The sequence below is a fragment of the Budorcas taxicolor genome, chromosome 20 (genome assembly GCF_023091745.1).
Source record: "Budorcas taxicolor isolate Tak-1 chromosome 20, Takin1.1, whole genome shotgun sequence".
NCBI classification, from domain to species: domain Eukaryota; kingdom Metazoa; phylum Chordata; class Mammalia; order Artiodactyla; family Bovidae; genus Budorcas; species Budorcas taxicolor.
This window is the reverse complement of record NC_068929.1, coordinates 31,817,044-31,839,463: the sequence shown is the minus strand read 5'-3', so window position 1 is coordinate 31,839,463 and position 22,420 is coordinate 31,817,044. Positions and strand designations below refer to the sequence as shown.

Here is a 22,420-nt window from a genome sequence, read left to right as displayed (position 1 = left end):
ACAGAATAGAAAAGAGCAGTCAGTTTTGAATTAAGAAATTCAATTCGGTTTTAAATACACCACCTCTGTGATTTCTGTAGGAACTGTATAGTTAGGGCAAGATGTTAAGGATTGGAGATACATACAGTTATAGGAGTCAGCAAGTGGCTGATAGTAACAACAGTGGGAGAGACTAAAGTGAATTTGCGTATCATGAAAAGAAAGAACACTAAGAAGTGAATTGTGAATAAAACCAGCATTGAAATGGGAGGTTAGGGAAGAAAATGCAATGAAGGAGACTGAGAATTAATAATCAAAGGGCCAACTAAGGAGGGAAGAGATGATACAGCTTCACGAAAAAGAGCCATCAACTGTATCCCATGCTGCGGACATAGTGGATATAGTCTTCTGATTGCCGTGGGCAACCATTGTCAGTATTTTTCAGGATAGTAGTAGAACCTGAAGAATAATTGTGGTAGGTTAAGGAGAAAATGGAAATTATGATGTATTACAGAAAAATTTTAATCAACATCCACTTTAAATTGAAAAGAAGAGAGATGTAGACTGGGATATCTATTAAGATGAGCATATTTTACTCAACACTGTATCCAAAGCACAGAGGACACAGTAGGTGTGTTGACTATACCCAAAGTACCATAGAGATAAGACAGACATAATCTCCTATGAGGAAATTTAGGCTGGAATTACACAGTGGACTGGTACCTGAAATTGGAAAGTCATCAAGAACAAAACAATTCTAGGACCTGCCATTCTTCCCACTTCTCTCAAAGCAATATGGTTTTCTTTGTGTCAGCTTTATACTCTTTTTGTCAGTCTCTTTAAAAAGTTTTCCATAATCTGTATCCTAGAGGAGCTAGCTCAGTTGGTTTGGTAAAGCACCATTATCTCCTTTGGGCTGAGCCTGCAAACCAGGTTGCTTCCTCAGCCTTGCTCAGAATTATGGATGGCTCAACCTACTCTTGATCCAGTGAGTAGCCAGAATTTATACAAAAACAAGACTAACATATTCTACTTGTCCAATAAAATATATTTCTACACAGTTTGCTTCAAAACACCTGATTCAGTTCAGCTCAGTTCAGTTCAGTTGCTCAGTCGTGTCTGACTCTTTGCGACCCCATGAATCGCAGCACGCCAGGCCTCCCTGTCCATCACCAACTCCAGGAGTTCACCCAGACTCACGTCCATCGAGTCCGTGATGCCATCCAGCCATCTCATCCTCTGTTGTCCCTTTCTCCTCCTGCCCCCAATCCCTCCCAGCATCAGAGTCTTTTCCAATGAGTCAACTCTTCACATAAGGTGGCCAAAGTACTGGAGTTTCAGCTTTAACATCATTCCTTCCAAAGAAATCCCAGGGCTGATCTCCTTCAGAATGGACTGGTTGGATCTGCTTGCAGTCCAAGGGACTCTCAAGAGTCTTCTCCAACACCACAGTTCAAAAGCATCAATTCTTTGGCGCTCAGCCTTCTTCACAGTCCAACTCTCACATCCATACATGACTACTGGAAAAACCATAGCCTTAACTAGGCGGACCTTAGTCGGCAAAGTAATGTCTCTGCTTTTGAATGTGCTATCTAGGTTGGTCATAACTTTTCTTCCAAGGAGTAAGCCTCTTTTAATTTCATGGCTGCAGTCACCATCTGCAGTGATTTTGAAGCCCCCAAAAATAAAGTCTGACACTGTTTCCACTGTTTCCCCATCTATTTCCCATGAAGTGATGGGACCAGATGCCATGATCTTCGTTTTCTGAATGTTGAGCTTTAAGCCAACTTTTTCACTCTCCTCTTTCACATTCATCAAGAAGCTTTTTAGTTCCTCTTCACTTTCTGCCATAAGGGTGGTGTCATCTGCATATCTGAGGTGATTGATGTTTCTCCTGACAATCTTGATTCCAGCTTGTGTTTCTTCCAGTCCAGCATTTCTCATGATGTACTCTGCATATAAGTTAAATAAGCAGGGTGACAATATACAGCCTTGACGTACTCCTTTTCCTATTTGGAACCAGTCTGTTGTTCCATGTCCAGTTCTAACTGTTGCTTCCTGACCTGCATACAGATTTCTCAAGAATAGCAAGAAGAGATAAGAAAGCCTTCTTCAATGACCAATGCAAAGAAATAGAGGAAAACAACAGAATGGGAAAGACTAGAGATCTCTTTAAGAAAATTAGAGATACCAAGGGAACATTTCATGCAAAGATGGGCTCAATAAAGGACAGAAATGGTATGGACCTAACAGAAGCAAAGATATTAAAAAGAGGTGGCAAGAATACACAGAAGAACTGTGCAAAAAAGATCTTCATGACCCAGATAATCACGATGGTGTGATCACTCATCTAGAGCCAGACATCCTGGAATGTGAAGTCAAGTGGACCTTAGAAAGCATCACTACGAACAAAGCTAGTGGGGGTGATGGAATTCCAATTGAGCTATTTCAAATCCTGAAAGATGATGCTGTGAAAGTGCTGCACTCAATATGCCAGCAAGTTTGGAAAACTCAGCAGTGGCCACAGGACTGGAAAAGGTCAGTTTTCATTCTGATCCCAAAGAGAGGCAATGCCAGAGAATGCTCAAACTACCGCACAATTGCACTCATCTCACATGCTAGTAAAGTAATGCTCAAAATTCTCCAAGCCAGGCTTCAACAGTACGTGAACCGTGAACTTCCAGATGTTCAAGCTGGTTTTAGAAAAGGCAGAGGAACCAGAGATCAAATTGCCAACATCCGCTGGATCATGGAAAAAGCAAGAGAGTACCAGAAAAACATCTACTTCTGCTTTATTGACTATGCCAAAGCCTTTGACTGTGTGGATCACAATAAACTGTGGAAAATTCTGAAAGAGATGGGAATACCAGACCACCTGACCTGCCTCTTGAGAAACACCGGATTAGATCTGGATAATTCTAAAGTGTTTTGCTTTACACATTGTCTACTTTGTAACAGGGGCTTCTCAGGTGGCACTTCTGGTGGAGAACCCACCTGCCAATGCAGGAGACATAAAGAGTTGAAGGTTCAACCACTGAGTCAGGAAGATCGCCTGGAGGAGGGCATGGCAACCCACTCCAGTATTCTTGCCTGGAGAATCCCATGGACAGAGGAACCTAGTCCATAAGGTCATAAAAAGTCAGACATGACTGAATATTTTTTGATCTCCTGAGAAAATATTTACCACTGGGCTTTGTACCATATATCCTATTCTTTTTTCACAATAATGTTTCACCACTGAATGCTTATGTATACTTATGTGTATGTGTGTATTTGCACAGTAAGAATTAACCAAGTAGGCAACCTTGGGCCATTTCTTAGGAGTTTAAAAAAGAAAGTGTTAATCTCTCAGTTGTGTCTGACTCTTTGCGACCCCATGGACTGTAGCCTGCCAGGCTCCTCTATCCATGGGATTCTCCAGGCAAGAATACTGGAGTGGGTAGCCATTTCCTTCAGGGGATCTTCCCAACCCAGGGGTCAAACCTGGGTCTCCTGCATTAAAGGCACATTCTTTACCATCTACGTTATCAAGGAAGCCCCCTTAGGAGTTTAACCTTGATACAGATGCAGTTATCACTAGGTTTTTAAGCAGTTGATTATATAAAGACCTAACTTCTCATTGTTATATGTCATTTATTTCATTTTTCTGTATTGTACCATTTCAGGAGAATTTTAAGTTTGGTGAGACAAAGACAGTGGCACACATTAATCTCTGAGACTCTGTGCTTACACCCCTGGTTATCTGTTTTGAAGTAATTACCACTCCTCTAAAGCTTCTGTCTTGAAGTCATTTTTATGAAGTAAAATTAATTCATTACTTATTCTACTCTGAATATTATCATGGAAGTTTAAAAATTCATTCTTGGGAAATTCTTATTGCCCAAGTTAGTTTATTTGAGGAAATGAATTATCATCTAAAATGTAATTATTTCTTTCTAAAGGACTTAGTTATCACTGTCTTTTAATGTTGAATTTTCACTTCTATTGCTTAGCTAAACTTGGCAGACTTGCTTTCCTATGTGTAGTACCAGCATAAATAAGAATAGCGTTTTAGTTGGACTAAATACAGCAACCAGTGGTAAGAAAAAAAAAAAAAAAGCACTGATTACAACCGAATAGTAATTAAAAGGCAAGAATCCCGCAGGAGCAATGGTGGAAGGTAAGGTGATTTTTCTGAGACTGTTACTGATCAGAAAATAAAGAAATAATTGAAGTAGGGGTGGAGCAAAGAAGTCAAGAAAACAAAGAACATAAAACTGAAGTCAGTATGCTCTTTCTCAGCAGGCTTCAGATAACAACTGCTGTGGGAAATGTTTGCAGGGCCAAAGACACTGGGATGGCTTCCTCCATTCAAGCAATGCTTTATGGGGGGTTAAAATTTAAAATGAAGGGGTAAATCAGGGCATGATGTGGAATAATCATGTGTTTAGTCATGTGACCTTTTCTGCATTTAGTACTGTGATCCTGTTATTAAATAAGTGAGAATCGTCTTTCTCTTGATTCCTTTGGACTGTACTTTAGGTACAGATTGCATTTCTAAGCTCTCTTAAGTGCTCTGAAAATGTTCTTGAATGTTTCATGTTTTTGAATGTTTTATGTTTTTGTGTTTTAGCTATGAAGATGGCCAAGTGGGAGACGCAAATATTAACACACAAGAAGGAGGCATTCACAAAGAGATCCTTCGAGTAATTGGTAATCAAACTGCTACTGGTTAAAGGACCACCATTTAATTAACATGATTTGAAAGCCTTCCTCGGGTTCAAAGCTGGATTTTGAACTGAAGAAGATGATAAAATAATTTATTGTTATTATAAACAAAATTAACCCTTTGAATACTGATTTTTTTCTTAGTATTTCTAAGTATATCATTAAATACCTAAAATGGTATATAATTTATCAATTAATTGTAGGGTTATGGAATCTAGTAATAAAATTACAACAGCACTTAAACTGAAGTTTGGGTTCCTCACACAATAAACAGATTGAAAAAACAGTTTTGTGCTGATATTTTTATATTAAACTCTCTAATTGGAAATTTAATATTATATACCGACATCTTAGGGTACCAAAAGAGAATTGAAAGCATTTTATAATGGCGTCTAAATCTATAAGAGACTTTGCAATAAGTATAATGTTTGCCCATTCTGATGTGCTATATAATTAGCAGTATGAAAGTTCGAATGTTTTGGGGAGGGATGTTTCCTAATCTGTTATTTTTCCTTATATAAAAATAATTAGGTCTTTAGATGTAGCGCTTTGCCTAAAAGTATGTAATATATGTATCTATAGATTCATGCATCAAATGTCTGATTGTGCATATATGTGTGTATCTACACATATATGTATTTTAACAACAAAGATGGCATAGCTCCACAGTTCTGTTCTCATTCAATGGAAAGAAAATAATATTCAGTAAGAAAATGATATTCTCTCCGGACATAAAGCAAGATATGAGCCAAATTCATCACCATTCATTCACTGAAAATATTTGCAAACAAATTTTCTATTTGTTTAAAGAATTTTTCTTTCAGTTAAACTCTTTATAACATTTTAATGTTGTAATCTGGGGTATGTAGACACCCCTGGTGGACTAAATCTGTATTTGAATGATCATATGTTTAAAAGAAAGACCTTGAATTTAACCAAACAGTATATATATTTTTATTTCCTACAATGGAATGTTTTTTACATTTATTTATACCACACCAGCCTTTTTATATTTTTTCATTTAAGACCTGTGCTTAGTTTGTTTTTCATGTTGAGAAAGAAGACAAACTTTGAAATTTCTTTTATATTAAAAGAATATGAATACGTTTACAGAGAACAATAACACCAGCTCTCAGCATTCTCTTTCAAGTCATGTGCTCATCAAAACCATTTCTGTTTCTTTGGATCCTAAGTTCTTATTCATTACAAGTTTTAATTGACAGTGTTGATTTTCCTGCATGATGTTTTTGGAATAAGGCCATTCATGAGAGCAGTTTAATTAGCAAGTCTGCCACTCTATTCAAACCCTGAATCAAGGCTCATATCTGACTCTATTTAAAAAGAAAAAATTTTAAATGTACACTCATTTGCAAGTATAATATTATAAATTCTGTGCTTCCTTTGGTATAAAAGGTGAGAACAAAGGTCATCCACATTGTTAAGGGTTGCCATCTAGGAAGCATTTCTTAATCATTTGTTTTCTTATATTGTAAATAATTGATATGCCACTTATTTCTGCAAAGATAGACTTGAAGTGGTTGGGATATTCATCATTGTGATAGGATCCACTTAAAATATTGATCTGTTTTGACTTGTGCCTCTGAACTCAAGGCCAGACTGAAGGATAATATTGGTATGGTAGGGCCAAGATACAGTATCTTATTCAGTCTTCTGTGACGGGATATTTGAAGACTTTACATGGGACAAGAGGACTACTTGCTTCTTTCTGCCATGACTCCCATAGTCTCCCAAGTCCCTTTACTGTGTTTTAAAAAGTAACAAAAGTAAAAAAAATTACTTTTCAAAATAATTTTGTGGGACATTCATATATATGACATAAATACAAGGCTGTAATAGCAGAATTTGGAAATTGAAATCCTGAAACCACATATGTTTGGCCACTAGGACCACTGAGGCACCTCCAAAAACTATCTGTAGTACCTCCAAGCATAATTTAAAAACCACCAATCCAGTAAGGGTTGATTTAACAGTTGGTGATGAGTTAGGAGTGTAGTGTTAGAAGCTGAACTGGAAAGGGAGCTTGGAGGACTCAAGGGAGACTATTTAGAGGAGATAAAACTTCATAATACAAACTTCTACTATCAACTGAAGTATGAAAGTAGATTCAGCTAACAGAGCAAGGGAAGTAATTGATAGCTTTAATGCCTACTAAATTATTACAGATAATAGACATCTTTTATGATAATGTCTTCTAATGATAATCAATTGAATGCTTTTGCAAGGCAGACTGACAGATTTTAATTTTTTTTGAAAAATTGTCAGAGCCTTTTTAAGCCAGTATTCTAAAAGTAAATATTTAAATCAATATTCCAAAATCCAGTCTTTTAATTGGACTTTTGATGTTGGGAATACTATAGTATACTGATGCTTATCTTTATTTCTACAGAATCTAATTTCAATACCTATTAGTAGATGAATATCGTGCTTTCAAAATCCAAGCAGGTCCTTTAAATTTAGAAGTTTAAACATTATCACGCCTTGATTCAGTCACTTCTTTTAAGAAATTATCTTTTGACTTACTTGATGATTCCAAATATGTGATATTGTGTTGTTCTTCTATAATCATTTGAAGTCTGTTCACTGATGCTTTGTAATAGTTACATTATTGATGTAGCCATTACTGCTTAATATTAACTCACTGAGCAAAAGCAGTCATTTATTTTAATTCTTAAAGTCGGGGAAGAAGAGCCTTAATTTATTAGTTCTACTTTTTTTTCCTGCATTACTGATTTTGTAAACATTTCACTATGAATAATTTGTCCTCTGTCATTGTCCAGTGTATTTAAGAAGAGAAGAAAATGATCAAACATTCAAGAAGAGAAAAACAGTAATAATATACTTATAGCCTTGTGCTGTAAAATACATTATGATGAGGTCTTTGATGCCTTAAATTGTATTCTGTTACAATTATTTTTATTTTGTTGCTCAACAAATCTCAGTCAAATATTGGATTTGAAGGTGGTTTTTAAATTTAAAATTTAAATGTAAGAGTGTCACCTCCTTAAATTCATTCTCAAATACTATGTGATACAAGAAACTTAGGCAAGCTATTTTAATGCTATGATATTTCTCATTTAAAAATTTAAGAGTTTAGAAAAGAAATCTCTCAATTATTCTCCCCTTAGCTAAAAGAAAGGAAACTTTTAATATGTAAGTCTATGAATCTTTATTATCACTGAAAGAATTTTAACAGTACTTTATACTGTAATACCATAATTTGCCTTAGGGCATGGGGTTTTAGAAAATTCTAAGGAAGACTTCATCATCCTTGTTAAAGTTTGAATGACTTCATCAGACAGTGATTTAGTATGTCATGAAGGGACATTCAACCTTGGACTGTCTGCCATCTAAATATATGGATTTCATGGTGGCACTTGAAGCACATTTTAAAAATATGTTATTCTATTGTCCTGCTGAATTCTTCATTATAATACTACCTCAGGACGAATGATAGAATGTCTGTTAAGATAAATTGGGTTTCCAGTATAAGGATCAAATAAAATTTTACAAACAGAAGTGATCAAGTAATTAAACAGTCAAGACCATGCTGGATCTTTGTTATCAATTACCTCTTGACAGTACGGTAATATGGATATTTCAGTCACCAATGATGAATAACATAGTTATCACTCAGTGAGTTATGTGAAGGGGTTTCAATCTGCAAAATTTAAAGATAATTAGTTCCCTTTAAGACTGGTTTTCTACATGGGTCAATTTTATGTCCATTTACCTGAAGCTGCAAAAAATTGCCCACTCTTAACAATTAAAGGATTAAAATACCCAACTGCTATACCAGAATGGCAGATTGAATATTCAAATATTCTAGCGTTGAATGCCTGCTAAATTTTTGTCAGATTATAAATTTGATGTATATTATTACCCAGTAAATTTTTCCTGGGAATTTTGTATACACTCCAATATATTAGGATAAGTTTTTGTAGTTCAAAGGAATTTCAAATAGTTTTTAGACAAAACATATCCATGAGTGTGAAAAAGCTGTGTTGAAGAATAGATCACATTACACATTTACCAGCAAGTCAGTAAAAAATAGTGCTTATTTACATAGTCAACATAATTTAATGTCCTGAAAATAATTTCTTCAATTGCCCAATATTTAATGTATCATTTGAGATTTTAAAAAATACAGCCACTCCTTTATGTAAACATTAAGACATGCCTATGTTTCTTTAACTCTACAGCCTTCTTTACAATAAATTTATTGACTTCTGTGCACAAAATAGTATTGCAACCTGCTATTTAGCCTTTGGTGCCTTAGAGTTACTATAAATATTTAACAATATGTACATAATGTAAATACTGCCAAAAGATCACTAAGGCCAAATATTTTCTCTATTCACTTTTTACTGCACTTGCTTTCTATTGCTACTTAAGCCTCTTTTATCCAGCTTTGTAATAGTTCTAACATTGTAGCCAATGTAAATGTTTACTTTCAATAAATCTGAATTTGTTCAACAAGTATGGTATATGTGGGCACTATTTTGAAAACTCGGTTAGGCCTTAGATATTCCTCATGATGAATCTTGCTTCTGGGGACTAGATATTTGAAGTTCTCAACAAACTCTAAAAATGATGCTGCCCTTTTTACTTAAAAATACTTTTAAAATAAGAGCAAATAAAAGAAACACTCTTCTTGCCAATATTCCCCCAACTATTAATAGTTGTGATAGATTTATTTGGTCATGTGAATACCATTTTAATTTCAAGTTCCATCAAGAAATACAGAATTCAAACAAAATATTTTTGTACATTTTATATATATATGTATGCTCTATTTATAAACCCACTGGATGGTATCAACTGGAGCATCTCAAATGAACTGTCCCAACTTCTCTAAGCATTATGACTTGATTAGTAATTGAAAATTGATTGTTAAAGCACCACTTTTTATAAAATGCACTTCATTAACTGAATAAGATATTAGTCCATAAATAAATACTGTTCTCTAAACACTTTGGTAGTAAATATTTATGAAGAGCTAAGTTTATATTTTCATAATAAATATTTTATTTATGTTACCTTTATAGCTGTGAAACCATAGATAACAGATTTCTGGTTTTTAGGTTTGATTTCAGTCACTCTAGAAATATTTGTTAAGAGTTTTAGTATGTATCTTGATGGTCAGTTTAAGGAATAGAGAGTATTAGATTTTGTGTTGATCTCATGGAGCTTTCAATCTATTTGGAAAATGAAAACATACACTTTTGGAAATAATTCATGTATAGCCCAAAGTCAGTGATGCTGAATGGGAACGACCAACAATACAGGCAATGATGGAGGAGATGGCTTGGGAGATCTGTGGGCATGAGGACGAATAATAGACTGTCCCCTATCTGAGGACAAAGTCTTTAAAACAAAGATAGAACAAACCTGGTAAGAGACAGAAAGTAGGCTTGCAGATGGAGGACTTGAGTGAAGCTACACAAGCTCCTAAATACTTTTATATTTGTTGAAATAAAAACTGCAATCCAAATGGCATTTTGATCCTTTAATCCTTTGTTAATAGGACACTTAATCCTTAAATTGGTGTTGATGAGTAGTGTACTACTAATTTCCATTTACTTACTCACCACTTTTCCATAATCTTTCTGCAACAAAGTTACAGTGATTTGCTTTTATATCTGCTTTTGCTTTGTTGTAGATAATGATAATGTGTATATTAAAAAGCACTTAGCTGCTTTTGAATGTTTAGTTTTGGATTGCTCAACCAGATTTTTAATGATTATCTTTTTGACCTCATGCCTCAGTCTTACTGACTGCTGAAGCTGTCATTCCCTCTGACAGGGAATGACATTTCTCCTCGTAGGAATGTTGCTGGCAAGAGTGTTGTTCTGCATTCCAGGTTAACTAAGTAAAAGTTATACAGGCCACTTTTTTTGAAAGCCAGTGTTGAGAATTCAGTGAATAGTTGGCCTCTATCTCTGTTCCCAACTTCCAGGTCCCTTTTTAAAATGATTTCAAATAGTAGTCATTTGTAACTTGTATCTAAAAATGGCTGAAAATTTCAAAGATACCAAATATATATACATAGTTTTAAAATCATGTATTCTGGAGTCTCAGATAAGAGTAATTTTTAGTTAGGTAAGATTTGCTTTATGTAGCTCTTGATAGTTTAGAAAGCACTTATCTCATTTTCTCATCAACATAACTGTAGAATGTGTTAGCAGATATGTTTAGCTTATGTAGATGAGAACTTAAACACCTTGCCAAAGGGATCCTTAGGCTCCAAACCTAGGGTAAGGGTTTCTTAATCTCATCTTTGTGCTCTTTCTCATGCATCATGTTCATTACTGTTGAGATCCTCACTTGGCAAAATGGATAGCAAGTGTAAGAATAGCAGACTCCCAGGAAGAGTTAGTAAAGAGTTAAGTCTGGTTCCTTTAAAGAGTTCTGTCAAGGAATTGTTCAGTGCAATAACACAGGCTGGGTGGTGTGGTTTTATTCTGGAGAATCTGGAAGGAAAGAAACCTGCACTTGACTGCCATGGAAAAATCATTGTCAACCCTTGGGTGGGTGACCTCGTGAAAGTGGAGATTTGGAAGCCTGCTGGCAGCTGTATTCAGAAGGATTTCAGAGGAGGCAGAAAGCAAGAAACATTGAAAGTCGGTTTTAGTAATACTGACAGGTACAAAAGCTTGTAGATAAGGAACTGAGAAAAAGAATGGGTAGAAGAAATGGAGAGGATTTAGGAAAAAGCAATAAATTAGGAAATAAGCAACTAAATGTGTATGTTAGAGATAACTTGATATAAATTGAGGACAGTTTTCCCCTCAACTTTGTATTAGAGATCAATTAAAATTCTCCTAGTCTTTTTAGTATTCAGGAAAGAGAGGCCTACCTGAAGACAATGGCCTCTCAATGTTCTCTACGCAAAGAAGCCTAAAAACACACATTTAGCCAAGTGAAGGGAAACTGTAGGGGAGGGATGTTCTGGACCATAAAGGGACATGTTTGCAAATACACTTCACCTCCTCTTGTCAAAGCAGGCTTGCTAAACACTAAGATCTGTAAGAGAATGGTGGCAGGAATTTGGTTAAGTTTTGTCTGTTATGATGTGACTTATCATTTCCCAGGAAATGGCAACCCACTCCGGTATTCTTGCCTCATGGACAGAGGAGCCTGGCAGGCTGCAGTTCATGGGGTGACAAAGAGTTGTACACAACTCAGTGAATGAGCACAAGTCCATCAAATTGTCAAGTTGTGTGTGTGTGTGTGTGTGTGTGTGTGTGTGTGTGTTCAATGCATTGTAACATGGGCAACACTGAAGACTCGTCACTCAGGATGGTGGCCTCTTACTCTTCACACTCTGCTTGGGAGACACTGTCCGCCATGAATGGCTCAGCTCCCACTTGTCTGATGACTTCTAAACAGCTGTTGTTCCTGCCTCTTCCCTGAGTTCAAATTCCTATGATCAAATACTGCCAGACAAACACCTCTTCCATGGTGCTCCTGGGATACCTCAGATAAACTCTAACCAGTATCCCCACCCCCCACCATTCTCTCCTCTTGTACTCCTCTCCAAAAACCAATCAGCACCATCCACCTGTTGACTCAAACCAGGAGGCAAGGTGTCCACTATTCCCTCCTGTCACTCAGTCCCCACCAATCAATATCCAGATCATTTTAGTTCCCCTTTATGATTGTCTTGAGTGTGTTCAATTTTCTTGGTCTCTTCTGTGGCTTCTTTTGTTAACTTTTATGTGAGTTATGTCAATATCTTCCTGTGATTCTCCTTGACTGAATCTGAGACCCTCTCCCTGGAACAGACATTGAGCTAGCAAATACGAGCACAGCCTATGACTGTTAATATTATGAATGTTAGACATGTATGTTAGTAAAGAGACACTGCCTCAAGTCTCACGCACCCAGATGCAAGAATTAACTAAGGGTTAAGTTGGTGCACAACAGACTGTCCTATATTTGGTCCCTACTAAATAGGCTACTAGATACATATGTTTAAATTTTATTGAAGTATAGTTGACTTATAATGTGTTAATTCTGCTATACATCAAAGTCATCCAATTACACATATATATATATTCTTTTTCATATTTTTTCCATTACAGTTTATTACAGGATATTGAGTATAGTAGGCTTCCCAGGTGGCACAGTGGTAAAGAACCCACCTGCCAGTGCAGGAGATACAGGATATGCAGATTTGATCTCCGGGGAGAGAAGATCCTCTGGAGAAGGGAATGGCTACCACGCCAGTTTTCTTGCCTGGAGAATTCTATGGACAGAGGAGCCTGGTGGGCTATAGTCCATGAGGCTGCAAAGAGTCAGACACAACTAAGCACACAGACACATGTATTTACTACATACCATACCATTAATATAGTTAGTTCCCTGTGCTATGCAGTAGAACCTTGTCTATTAATATCACAATGGTCTTGCCACCCTTACATAATACTAAAGCAAATGTGATCTTCCTAAAATGCAAATCTGAGTTTAAAAACCCTTATTATTTAAAGAAATAAAAACTTCTGGCCTCTGTTTCCCTCTTCCCTCTCCAGCCTCATTGTTCACTACCACCCCAGGGATACTTACACTCAGCCACCCTGAGTGATTTGCAGTCCAGAGGATAGCCCAAAGCTACTCACCTCCTGTCACAGGCTTTTTCTCTCTGCCTAAGACAGCCTGACTCCCTGTCTCCAATTCTTACTCCTTGGCCCTCAATCTGTTTTCACTTCTTTCAGAACCTCCTGGTGTTCTCCCAGTCTAGACCAGATGTTTCTTCTAAATATCTCAGAGTGTCTGACCATCCCTCAGTTGTCTCACTCAGTATACAATGAAAAAGTATACTGATTTGTTTGCTTAACTTTCTCCTGGTCACCCCTCCTCTATGCTACCAGGCACAGGTTACTTCCACTACCTAGTAAGTGTTTGGCACTTAGTAGGCACACAAAAAGTAAATCATAAATGTCTATCTGATGAAAATGGCCTTCAAACAAACTGATGTTAAAGTCAAAACAATATATACACAAATTGTTTCCAGTACCGGGTTAAGTGTTTGTCACTGAATAAGCACACAAAAAAAGTAAATTGTAACTGTCTGTCTGATGAAGGTGGGGCTTCCCAGGTGGTGCTAGCAGTGAAGAGCCTGCCCGCCAATGCAGGAGACATGAGATGCAGGTTCAATCCCTAGGTCAGGAAGATGCCCTGGAGAAGGGCATGGCAACCCACTCCAGTATTCTTGCCTAGAGAATCCCATGGACAGAGGAACCTGTCGGGCTACAGTCCATAGAGTTGCAAAGAGTCAGACACAACTGAAGCAACTTGGCGCACACACACACACACACACACACACACACCTGATGAAGGTGGTCTTCCAATACAGTGACACTAAAGCCAAAAATGTCTTATAATTGGCACATAATATTCATAAGTTTATACAACTACCCAGCAGAGGGACTATAACAAACCAAAGCTAACATCATCATCATCACCCTAGGTTCCAGCTCTGTCACCTGCAGAAAATGGAGGAATCCCTAGATGTGGGCTTTCCTGCTGGCTCAGACGGTTAAGAATCTGCCTGCAATGCAGAAGACCCAAGTTTGATTCCTGGGTTGGGAAGATCTGCTGGAGAAGGGAATGGCTACCCATTCCAGCATCCCTGCCTGGAGAAGTCCATGGACAGAGGAGCCTAGTGAGCTACAGTCCATGGGATCACAAAGAGTTGGACACAGCTGAGCGATTAACACATTTGAGATGTGGGTAACATTTTCTCTGTCACTCTTGAGTTACGAATTTTCATCTTCCCATTATTCATCTTAACTTTGGAGCAAGCAATACTTGGATTGAAAGGTCATTTTGAGGGCCAGAATGAAACATAAAACTGGATACCTACGAAGTTATAATTTAATGTCAGTAATTTGCATAACCAAAGGGTCATTGCTTTGCTAAATAATTACCTTAAATAATGAGCTTCCTTAGCATATTTAAGAGTTCATTTACAGGTCATTAGCTACTTGGCATACAAGGAATAGAGATGCTTTAGGCTAAAGTACTAATATTCATTACCAATAAAAATAAATTATTGATAGAATTAAGTACATCTATAATTATAAGTCAATGAGGAAGTAAACTTCTTTCCAGAGGAATTGCATTTTTCCTACATGGTATAAATTGCAGCAAACTTGAATTTTATTACACATTCTTACTACGCTGTGACATCTAACTTAATTTTTGCAGCTGTGTAATCGGGAACATTTCTATTCTTTATGTCTTTCCTGGTTAACTTCTGGGATACATATTCTTAATAGTTGTAGGCTTACAGCATAGTCAATATTCTAGTTCTAATATGCAGCAGCCATATTAGTATAGCTTTCTATACTAATATAGTATAGCTTTCTGCTATTTATTATTTGGAATCTTTTTTCTTGCATTTCTGCCTATTGCAAATCTACCCATAATTCAAGGCTAAGCTCGTATACCCTGAAATACATGAATATTTTCTGGATCACCCTGCCATAAATCATGTCTCCCTGCTCCAAAGACCTGCAGTACTTTGTAGTTTTGGAGAACTGACTTACAGTGACCACTACTTCTGGGTCTTTTTGTATAAAAATTGCATTCCTAAACATGATACTGTACCTACTATCATCAATAATCTTTCTTTGCTAATGTGCTTAATTTCATAGGCTTTACCTGTTAAACTTGCAGTGTTTAATTTTTTAAAACATTATAATTAAATACTATTTAAATTTTCATTAATATTATTGAAAAAAAGTGAAAGAGTGAATTTAACCAGTTTGGACTGAAGGTGACGACAGTCTCTCCATTTCTTTCATACCTTATCCACTTCTGCTACCCAACCAGGATGTTTGGAGGGAAGTAACAGGGCAGAGTCATCATTTATTACCATAAATAGAGTAATAATTATTGTCATATGTAATCTAATAATTTAATGAATAAGAGAGCCACCACTTTCTTTCCATCCTTTTTATGGCAGTTTCCTTAATTTATTGAAAGTGAAAAGGATTGTTCATGCATTAAACATAAGGCAAAATATTAAGCTGCATAGAGACATTCAAAAAACATCACACAAGTGCATGATTCACTTTTTAGTATATAAAAGTTCTAAAAAGTATGTGTAATCAAACATGAATTTTCTTAAACATACTGATTTTGTTTCGTGATGTTGTCTGATTGACATCTGTTTACAAGGATTGGGAATGCTATTTTAGCTTGGATAATTCTACCGATGAGGGTTTGGAAGCACGCGCCAGCATATTTCCCATCAGAATAGCAGTGCTGAGGGCTCACTGACCACCTTGTTTCTGTTCTAGACTTCCTTCAGCCTCAGACTCACTCAGTTGAAAACCATCTTTCTTCCCCATTACATTAAATCAATCTCCAAAAACTGTCAAATTTCCTTCCAAAATACTCCTCTGTACTGCTACAGTCGGAGAAGGCAATGCCAACCCACTCCAGTACTGTTGATGGAAAATCCCATGGACAGAGGAGCCTGGTAGGCTGCAGTTCATGGGGTCGTTAAGTCAGACACGACTGAGCGACTTCACTTTCACTTTTCACTTTCCTGCATTGGAGAAGGAAATGGCAACCCACTCCAGTGTTCTTGCCTGGAGAATCCCAGGGATGGGGGAGCCTGGTAGGCTGCCATCTATGGGGTCACACAGAGTTGGACACGACTGAAGCGACTTAGCAGCAGCAGCAGCAGTACTGCTACAGTACTTATCAACCCTAATACTTTCATTTATCTCTTCAAAACACTATTTTTTAAGTCCATGATATGTACCATACTCTGTGACAGGTCTCTAGACGCTCATCTTTCATCTTCAAGAAGTGGTTGCTGTCTACAATCTACAGTCTTTAAGAGAGTGCATGTAGAAGTACTTACAACCCAGATGCTGCATGATGTGGTTACATGGAAGGAAACCTCTCACTGGGCCTTGAAAACACCTTTGTCAGGGTACTCCCCTGCTCAGAGATCCTGTGGTTTCTCAATAGTTTGCAGGTCACACTTCCTCACACAGTATCAGCCCTCTATGAAGAAACCAAACAGTTCCCATCTTTATTTATATATCACAAAACTTACGTCTTTGATTACACTTTTTTTTCTTTGATCCAAATCATTCTACCCATTCCTACTGTCAGATCAATTGGCCTTAATTCTCCTTTCTTAAAATTCTCAGAGGAAATCCTCTCTCTTCAAATACAGTCTCTTTCTTGTGTACAATTTCATAGCCATTAACTTGAACATTTCTTGTGGTTTCCATCACATCCTGCTACAAGTAACAGCACCAGACTTACCTCATTTCTTCCACTAGAATGGAACCATCTCCAAATAAAAAACTGTTCATATTTATTTTTGGTATCCTCCACCACCTTGAGCAAGTGAGCAGCAAATATTTTTGAATAAACAAGAAATATAATGCACAAATATTGCAGGCAAAGCAGACACTTCCTTTAGTGATTTCTGCCATTCTACTCATAGGGCTTCCCAGGTAGCTCAGTGGTAAAGAATCTACCTGCCAACACAGGACACTGAGTCACAGGTTTGATCCCTGGGTCAGGAAGATCCCCTGCAGGAGGAAATGACAACCCACTGCAGTATCCTTGATTGGAAAATCCCATGGGCAGAGAGGAGCCTGGTGGGCTGCAGCCCACAGAGTCACAAAGAGCTGGACACAACTGAGCAACTCAGAACCCACTCCATGGGTACCAAACTATAAACTAAGGGAAAATAATATATCTAAACCTCATTTTGCAAATTTACTGTAATAAGATGGTGATAGTTGGCAAATAGCAACTGGACATTCCTTCTGGGAAAAAGGAAAATAATTGAACCTCAACTTGAGATCCTGATTATTTGCTGTCTCCTAATTTTTTTTGAAAATGCAGTTGCCATGATATGTTTTTCTTAAAATCTAGTTCTCACATCTAATAGAGGGGCTTCCCTGGTGGCTCAGATGGTAAAGAATCTGCCTGCAATGCAGGAGACCTGGGTTTGATTCCAGAGTTGGGAAGATCCCCTGGAGGAGGGCAAGGCAACCCACTCCAGTATTCTTGCCTGGAGAATCCCCATGGACAGAGGAACCTGCCGGGCTACAGTCCTTGGGGTCACAGTCGGACACAACTGAGCGGCTAAGCACACACACAATAGTAGAGTGAGAATTTCAGCAGCACCATCCAGAGGATAGGAGGGGGCTCGAGGGACTGGCAGCCAGTGGGGTGGCCAGGGAAAGAGTGAGGGTGGGGGAAGGCACCAGCAGGAGAGGTCCCAAAAGTACCAAAGGCATTTCCTGGGCTCAAATCACAGCCTGGCCAGGCTTGGCAGGATGAGTGTGGCTGCTGGCTACAGAAATGCAAAGTATGAAAATGAAAAGCAGAGTAAACCATGAAGACTCTTTCCCTTAGAGCAGTTTCCATGTTAGTGCCCCTCCTCCTTAGCCATAAACTTCCTGTTTTAACCTCGGTATGAAATTTCCAGGATACTCCCGAGCACACAAGATGTCTCCTTTGATACATTAGATGAAGTTACTTCACTCTATTCATGGAACTAATTTTTTTTTCTGTAGGGGGCGGGGAGAAAAAAAGAGGGCTGAGGAGGGGTTCTTAATAAGCTAAAGTCCTTTTACACAATTGGGAAAACCCTCAGAAAGCCTGGAAAGATTAGCCATGTGTTGTGTTTTGTTTTGTTTTCAATTGACGCGTGGTGCGGAGGTGAGCATAACACCTTTCATTCATTGCACAGCCAACAGGGGAAAGGAGCCCAGGTCAAAAAAGACAGGGGAAGTAAGAAAGCAAGGAAGTCTTTGGCCTAATCTTGGTTATGAAACCAAGAAGAATCAGTTCAGTTCAGTTGCATAGTCGTGTCTGACTCTTTGCGACCCCATAGACCCCATGGACCAAGAAGAATAAGAAGAGAAAATTGTTTCTCAGCCCTCTAGCTAAAGGACTCATATCAATCCTGACTCTGTCCCACACATTTCTTATGCTATGATTTATAAACAAGATTCAACTTTAAATGTTTAAATGTTTGGTAACTTACTTGGTTTTTTTTTTTTTTTTTTTTTCTGTAACTCTGCAGCTATTCTTTCTTTCAGGTTGTCTAGCTACTCAAGTCAAACAATATATGTATCTGCTGTTTTTCATATTATTTATCCACGGAAATAAACATTTTCCTCAGTGTGACTGAAACTGCACTTTTACCCACATTTCATCTCCACAACCACACTTCAAATCATACCTGTTGACATATTTTCAAAAACCTCAGTCTGGAAGGTGAGAGGTGAAAGGTTGGCCCACGGGGTGTGATATGGTGGACAAGCTGTCATCCTCTTAGGACCTGCAGACAAAAGGGAGCAACGTGAGCATAGTATAGAAATCCAGGTAACCATGATGTTCTATGTAACCACCAACAGACCTCACAACAGAGAGATCAAAGTGAAAAAGTTTAAAGGCAGTGGCAGGCACTGACATTTGACAAAGATGGCCAAGGCAAGAAGTTAAATATTAAGTCCAATCTATAAGATATCAACTTCTCTTCACAACAGAACTATCTCGTGTGTTCACTTTGCCAAAGAAAACCTGTAATTCATTTATTAGCGCTCTGTTTTCTCAGAAAGTGCAAAATGGGGTCTTGGGGAAAGTATGCACTGGAAACTCTTGTGAATTAAACTGTTTCTTTCCTGGAATTTCTAGGTCCTGCATAATTTGACTTCCTCTATCAATTCAGCCTTATCTCCCCTATTCCTACTTTCCAACACCTCAAATTTAGCCATTATTTTTTTTCTCATGTCCCTCCAGCCCACCAAAAGCCTGTCCACTCTCCTGAGGACCACAAATTTCTTCCTTTGCTTAGAAGTTTCTCTTCCTCTGACTCCTAGGTACCAACCAACTCTAACCCACTCTCTGAAGGCCCAAACTAAGCTCCACCTTCTCCATGAACTCTCTCCAGAGTGTGTTAAGAGGTGCTTCTCAAGTTATTTTTTGTTTCTCTAATACTTTGTAAAGATCCAGGGAGGAAAAAAGTATTATTTATTCTTCAAATTTCTAAAATGTTTAGCATATCAGTTCAGTTCAGTCGCTCAGTTGTGTGCGACTCTTTGCAACCCCATGAATCACAGCACACCAGGCGTCCCTGTCCATCACCAACTCCTGGAGTTCGCCCAAACTCTTGTCCATCGAGTCGGTGATACCATCCAGCCATCGCATCCTCTGCCATCCCCTTCTCCTCCTGCCCCAAATCCCTCTCAGCATCAGAGTCTTTTCCAGTGAATCAACTCATCACATGAGGTGGCCAAAGTACTGGAGTTTCAGCTTCAGCATCATTCCTTCCAAAGAATACCCAGGACTGATCTCCTTTAGAATGGACTGGTTGAATCTCCTTGCAGTCTAAGGGACTCTCAAGAGTCTTCTCCAACACCACAGTTCAAAAGCATATAGCAAGTGCTAAATTAAAAAATTATTGAATAGGCAAACTGAATTGACCAGTTCAGTTCAGTTCAGTCACTTAGTCATGTCCAACTCTTTGTGACCCCATGAATCGCAGAATGCCAGGCCTCCCTGTCCATCACCAACTCCCAGAGTTCACTCAGACTCACATCCATCGAGTCCGTGATGCCATCCAGCCATCTCATCCTCTGTTGTCCCTTTCTCCTCCTGCCCCCAATCCCTCCCAGCATCAGAGTCTTTTCCAATGAGTCAACTCTTCACATGAGGTGGCCAAAGTACTGGAGTTTCAGCTTTAGCATCATTCCTTCCAAAGAAATCCCAGGGCTGATCTCCTTCAGAATGGACTTGTTGGATCTCCTTGCAGTCCAAGGGACTCTCAAGAGTCTTCTCCAACACCACAGTTCAAAAGCATCAATTCTTTGGCGCTCAGCCTTCTTCACAGTCCAACTCTCACATCCATACATGACCACAGGAAAAACCATAGCCTTGACTAGACAGACCTTAGTCGGCAAAGTAATGTCTCTGCTTTTGAATATGCTGTCTAGGTTTAACTGAGCATGAAGAGAAGAGAATGAAAAGGTTAGGGTTTGAGGAAGGCATCCATATATACTTTTGTTTAAAGTTATCTCATTAATGTAGTTATTAATTTACACTGATGTCTCTGTATCTTCTGAGGCAAAGGCCCTAGAATTATTCATCTGTCTTGTGTACCTGAGTCTAGTGTCTGCTACAGAGTAGATGTTCAATATACCTTAGTTAATGAGCAAGTTACTTGGTGCAGAATGAATTAATGAGTAAAAACAGCAAGGGCTTCTAAGCAGTACCTACTCGAGCTTCTCAGGGAATTATGCTTTGTGTTAAAAATTATCCTGTGGGCCTTAAGAGGAACACATCCTTGGACCAGCAAGGATAGTTAGATTTGAGTGCCTGGAGGAAGGAGGAGACAGAGTTCTACTAACCAAGGGAACTCACATGAGGTCTCCCATGAGAGAGGAAACAGTATGTAAGCATGAGAAGAGTAGAGTTTCTTGTTAATTTTGTTCTCTTTGGAGGTCTTCATTTGTGTCCTACTTTGGCCACTCTCCATCCACTTTAAATTTCTCCTCATCTCTGTATTCTCTCATCTTCTCCACTCTCCCTTTTGAATACCCAGTTTTCCTAAAATGCAGACTGAGGATGGACAGGTAGTGAGAGAGACAGGAGACATTCTAGAGGCTGAGATGCTGTACACAGTGCAAATTTTCCACGATTGAATGAATCTGGGCTGAAATTAGGGCATTTACTGAGAGAATAGTGTAAGCAACTTGAGGCATTCCACTGTATTTTAATATCTCTAAAAAAACCTAAGTAGCTACTGTGCTGCAGGTTCTTCACTGGGCACTTGGTGGATAAAAAGGGGAAGATGCCTCAATCCTTGCCCTGCAGGAATGTATTAATGAGTGATGATGATAATGGTGCTTACCTATACTACATACAAGGCATTGTTCTCACTTATTTCACTTAGTACTCACAATAACATTTGAGGTTGATCCCATTATTATGCTCATTTTATGATTGGAACACTGAAGCAGAAAGACACAGGAATTTGGCCAAGGTCACATTTCAGTGAATTGACGGAACCAAGGCCATCCAACTCTAGCTCACTGCTCTGTGGTTTTGTCTCTCTTACCCGTTGACCAGCACAGTTCCAAGCACAGGATCAATATGCCAAAATGTTTGCTAAACTATGTTTACGAAATCTATGCACTTTGAAGTAATGTAGTTGGCATTTATAATGGCCCAGGAAAAGATCTTCACCATCGAGAGGATCCTTATAGAAGTGAGAAGAACAGGTGCTGATATAAATGCTTTGCACAACACTTAGAGAGTTTTGCCAACAAGTTCAGCAGAATCCTGGCAATTTCTGTTCCAGAAGCGCTTGAGGTCAGCTCCAGTGCCCTCTCCCCTGCTCAGGCTGCCAACAGCAAATATAACGGCTCTGCTTACAGAATGTTGAGTGTGGCATCTGCCAGAAGAGCTGTCGGGATAGGCTGTCTGGCAGATACAATAGAACAAGGTGTAGCCTTGGAAACTCTGCTCAATATTCTGTAATCATCTAAATGGGGAAAGAATTTGAAAAAGAATGGATATATGTATATGTATAACTGAATCACTTTGCTGGACACCGGAAACTAACACAAGACTGTTAATCAACTCCAAGAAATATTTTTTTAACAGAATAAAACCCAGAAATTTTCACAACAATTCATATCTCCTGGAATAGAGTGATCTTGAT

At 38.3% G+C, this 22,420-nt stretch overlaps 1 protein-coding gene across 1 annotated transcript in view; it reads left to right on the top strand.

Annotated features, from left to right (window-relative positions):
- PARP8 (poly(ADP-ribose) polymerase family member 8) overlaps positions 1 to 4,706 on the top strand; it is a 185,668-nt gene extending 180,962 nt beyond the window's left edge. Inside the window, 1 exon segment of the mRNA XM_052659163.1 lies at positions 4,592 to 4,706. Coding sequence (XP_052515123.1) covers positions 4,592 to 4,694 — 103 coding nt within the window. The 3' untranslated portion in view covers positions 4,695 to 4,706.
- The last annotated feature ends 17,714 nt before the right edge of the window (positions 4,707 to 22,420 follow it).